The sequence below is a fragment of the Gymnoscopelus braueri genome (genome assembly GCF_963280865.1).
Source record: "Gymnoscopelus braueri genome assembly, chromosome: 22".
Taxonomy (NCBI): Eukaryota; Metazoa; Chordata; class Actinopteri; order Myctophiformes; family Myctophidae; genus Gymnoscopelus; species Gymnoscopelus braueri.
In genome coordinates, this window is record NC_137624.1 from 37,064,081 (window position 1) to 37,069,209 (window position 5,129).

The following is a 5,129-nucleotide window of genomic DNA, read 5'->3' on the forward strand; positions in this document are numbered from 1 at the left end:
CAAGATCCTACTTCTCAGACCTCAGTCACCCCCAAACCCCAGCCAAACTCAGAACGATCCATCCGCATTCCGCGGGCAAAACCAACGGATCCCAGGTCAGGAATGCGATTTCTTTCAACAATTTGCCACTTCTTCTCGTCTGAGCAAAGGACCCACTAGATCCCAGACTAGGTGAGTCAAAACCAGATATAGTGAGAGACTCGGGTTCAAAAGAACGGATTCCGAGCGACTCGATCCACGATCGGACGAAAACCCGAACGCTGTTCCAAGGGGAGAGGCGCTTCATATACAGTATATAAAAAAAGAAGTAAATCACAGTAGGCCAGTGGTTCTCAAAGTGGGGTCCGGGGACCCCTTGAGGGCCTTCCCAATGGACCCTTACGGGTCTGTAACTCTGAGAGTGTCCAAATGGAACCTTTTTTTTTGTTTTGTTCCACTTCTACACTCTCAGAGTTACGGGGGTCCTTGAAATGAAAAGGTTTGAGAACCACTGCAGTTAGGCCATTAAGTCTAAAGGGTGGAGGAGGGGTCAGAAGTCATATAGTCTTAAAGTGAGAGGATGGACTTCAGATTTCATTTGGGGGGGGGGGTGGGTCACTAGAAGGCGGAGCCTGTGATTGCGTTGAGCTGTTTCATGAGTCCCTCAAGGCTCGCCATTTGTTCCGAGAGGTCGTCCTGCTCGTAGACCTGGAGACACACAGGAAGCACACAGGAAGCAGAGGTTAGGACACAGGAGAGGCGTGAAGGAAAGGAAAGTGTTTTTGACTGTGTGTGACTGTGTAAACACCAGTGTTGATTTTGTCGACTAAAACTGTGGCGAAAAATGTTCGTCGACTACCTTTTTTCACTGACGAAAACAAAATAAAAACTAAGCTACGATGACTAAAACTAAGACTAAATATATTGACAATTTCGTCAACAAATAAAAACTGGACTAAAATGTTAGTGAGAAGAGATGCAGTAGAACTAAAAGACAAGTCATTTTATGTTTGGTTACACTCGGGTGTTGCGCTCTGAAAATAGCCGATCTACAAGCTCACAACGCGTCGTGCTGCGACGCGTTGTGAGCTTGTAGATCGGCTATTTTCAGCACGCAACCAAGTGTAAAATCAGCCATTACGACGGCATCAAGGCACCGCCAAAATACATTTTAGTCGACTAAATCAACTGTAGATTTAGTCAACTATAATCTTATGATATTAAGTCGACTAAAACTAGACTAACAGTAAAACATTTCAGATGACTAAAATATGACTAGAAATAAATGGAATTTGATTCACAAGACTATGACTAAAACTAAATCAAAATTTGCTGTCAAAATCAACACTAGTAAACACGCAGTCCTATAGAGACACACGGCCGGAAGCGGAAGGCCTACATATTCACGCCCATTTTTGAGACAGCGCCGCTACTCGAGGTCCGTTAGAACGATGAACTGCAGCTGCCAATGCAATCTCTATGAGAGGCATTGTAAAATACCGTAATTTCACTGGTTAACTACTGAGGCTGTAGCGATTTTTTTGTTGTTCTAATAAACTGTCCCATTTGTTTAATTTATCCTTTTAAATGTCCCATATCTGCCATCTCGATATACTACCCACAATATACTATAATATACTCCATCAGTATGTCAAAACCGCTAGCATCGGAGATCTAGAGTTTAAGTGGTTGTATGGTATATACGTCACGGACGCATCCCTTGAGGTTTTCAATAACCAGAAAACTGGCGAAAGTGGCCGTTATCAAGATGTTTTGGTCATTATCTCTGGAAAGCTTGTTGGATGCGTGACGTTGAGGACATTAAGCACGCATTGACACCTTTTCGGGTTATTAGTTTTTTTTTGCGGAGGCGAGATCTTAGTTGGGCAGGCGACCGCCTGTCCTGCCTCTACAGTGGGTACGCCAATGGTCGCCGCTCGGCGCTCGTAAAGACAGTGATGTCACTGAAATGCGACAACTTGTCTGTCTGCTGTCTACCCTCTGCTGTGTTAACATTATGGGTAACTCGTTAAAGTGGCAAATTAAATGTGAAACACATCAACTATTAAGAAAACAAGAAGATATGTTGACAAAGACACTCCATACATTTGGAAACATATTTTTATTTAAATCAATATCGTCTCCAATTAATGTAAGAATATTTTAAAAGTAGGCTAATTCTCATATCCTCTCATAGGGATTGCATTGGCAGCTGCAGTTCATCGTTCTAACGGACCTTGAGTAGCGGCGCTATCTCAAAAGTGGGCGTGAATTTGTAGGCCTTCCGCTTCCGGCCGTGTGTCTCTATAGACAGGCCTCAAGAACGGGGCGTGCACATCCGTTTATATCTATACCCCTACCCAGGAAAGGGGGCGTGGCTGTGGAAAGAAAAAGCTAAGGCCAATGTGGGCGTCAGAATGACAAGTCATAGGGTGCTATATTTCTGTAACGCCACTAGATGGAGGCAGTTGGCCTTGTGGATCACAGGTCATGTTGCAGTGTGCTTGTATGATGGCGATTGGAAGTCTTTAAGACATGTAACCTGTGTCATGCACAACACATACACAGTCAAATTGGATATGTTTATACCCAATTAATTCTTGTTAATGTTCACTTAACATCTGAAACTATTTTGTCATAAGATTTGTGTTGTGAAAATGTTTAAAAACGTTTTCAAGATTTTTGGAAAACAGTTGATGTATATATAGGGTTTAATGTGATAAAATAGATTTTGATACTATATGAACTCATTTTGCTGGGGACCCCTTGGAACCTCCTGAAGTTCCCCTGGGGGTCCCCGAACCCCACTTTTAAGAACCATTGTATTAGCTCTCTCGCACGCACACACGCACGCACGCACGCGCGCGCGCACACACACACACACACACACACACACACACACAGACACACACACACACACACACACACACACACACACACACACACGCTGTTACTACTACTGCTACTACTACATTACGACTCACATTAGCTGTGTTGTTAGCGTCCTCGGCGCTCATCTCCTCTGAGGCACCCGTGGGTGCTGTTGGGACTGAGACAGGAAGTAGAGGAGACCTGGCCTTTCCTGCCTGACCCAGGGACGCCGTCTTCGTCAAGCAACCTGGAGACACAGGACAAATTTAGAAGGTTAATTTCTTTCTTATTCTACTTTTAACCCATTAAGACCTGAAGCCGATTCTACAAATGTTTTCTAAATCCCAACAGTATTCTGAAAAAACGTATGTTTCTATATCAGTGGTTCTCAAACTTTTTCATGTCAAGGACCCCCAAAATTATATGTATTTGGCCGCCGACCCCTATCTCAAAATATCTTGTTCCAGGGACCCCCAGAAGCAAAGATTTGAGTTAAAAAAATTCGGTTTAAAACAATATATATTCCAAGATTTGCATACATTTTCACGATTTCTCAAAAATAGCAGAGCTACAAGCTCGTAGCACGGCACTCGGTGCCGCGCTATGAGCTTGTAGATCTGCTATTTTTGAATAGCCAAAGTGTAAAATAATGCTTTTTTAGCTCAAATCAAGAAGTGACACAGATGCGTTCCAGGTCTTAATGGGGTAACTCATTGACAATGACGTGTTTTGACGTATGTCTTTTGACGCATGGTGTCTGTTTACGCTCTGAATCGCTGGCAAGGGCATCTATAGACAAGGTCTTTTATTTGAAATGAACAAAAAACATGAATTTACACAACACTGATGATAGTCAATGAAGCTATCTATGAAATATATGAACAAGTATAATCTGCAACACAATTGTATGGATAGCTACACCACCACCTTTTTAGCAGCCTGCTCAGGGACTACAGATGAGAATTAGCTCACTCTGGCTAACTCTGGCTTATTTACGTGGATGTGAAAACTTACACGTTGATTAATGTGAACTGTCCCTGATAAATAAATACGTTTTACTCTGGCTAATAGGTTAATGAGTTAATGTGAATTTTGTTTTCTAATTTTGTGTTTTATTCACTAACATGCTGTGAGGCATTTTATGATGATGACCCGAGGAAGAATAGTTTCCACTACGGTGTAGATTAATGAGTTGTTTATTAATCCTTAATAAACAACAATCCTCCTGATCGCACACACGCACGCACTTCTAATACTAATAGAAATTGCCTTCAATACTAATTGAAGGCAAGGCAAGATCGGCTATTTTTGGCAAAGAGGTTTGTTGTAGACAGAAAAGAACGGCTCAAGTACAGAGACATCTCAGGTCCAGTCTATTAAGTCTAGAGCAGGGGTCTTCAACATATTTCAGGCCAAGGACCCACTAGCTGAGAGAGAGATGAAGCAGGGACTCCCTCTATATTGTATACAAATATTAATAAATGAATACACTTAATACACATTTTACTTGGTCTGCTCTTTTCCCCTCCTCTACACCTATACCTCTTTGCAGAGGTCTTAGGTCTAGATCTTAGCAGATCTTGGCAGATCTTAGCAGATCTACAAGCTCACAACGCCTCGCCCTGCGAAGCTTGTAGATCGGCTATTTTTGGCTAAAGTTCTCCTCAGAAAAGGGATGCTATAGGGTTAAAGTGGTTAAAGGTTCTATGACATTCATTTTCACTTTTTATGTTTTTTGGGCGGTTTTATGACCTCAATTACAACCAAAAAATCTGAACTTTGAACATTCAGTGGATTTTCTGTGGTCTGGGGTTTTCTGAATAATTAGGCTGAAAAGTAATCTGAGTTTGGCCCTTGGGCAGTGAAGTCACAGGTCATTAATCCCACCCACTCTCCTCCTCGCCCCTCCCCTCCCCTATCCTTTCCTTTGGGGGAGGGGGGCGGAGCAGAGGCGATGATTGACAGGCAAAATCCCTCAACAGCGACACTCGCAGGCAAAGATTTCTTTTTTCATTGCAGTTGAAAAGGCTTTAGAAATGTGAGAGAAAAACACCTGCCATGGATCACTGGAGTGGATTTTTTTGTTAAAACGTTTTATACACGTTTGAAGGACCATGACAAAGACTTTTAATGTGTGGTAAAACTGAATGTCATGAAACCTTTAATGTAAAAAGAATGTAGTAATTCTGAGGACCCCCTAGGGGTCCCAGACCCCCTAGGCTGTTGAAGACCCCTGGTCTAGAGGGTCTAATGTTAGTAGTAGTAGTGGTTTTACTCAC

The 5,129-nt window shown here is 42.5% G+C and overlaps 1 protein-coding gene across 1 annotated transcript in view; it reads right to left on the reverse strand.

The window, feature by feature from the left end:
- Nucleotides 1–483: 483 nt before the first annotated feature.
- The window catches only part of dcc (DCC netrin 1 receptor), a gene marked incomplete at its 5' end in the record, with an annotated part of 117,141 nt that continues 112,495 nt past the window's right edge, over nt 484–5,129 (reverse strand). Inside the window, 2 exons of the mRNA XM_080420334.1 lie at nt 484–687; nt 2,964–3,097. Coding sequence (XP_080276460.1) covers nt 598–687; nt 2,964–3,097 — 224 coding nt within the window. The 3' untranslated portion in view covers nt 484–597. The remainder of the gene's footprint in view (nt 688–2,963; nt 3,098–5,129) is intronic.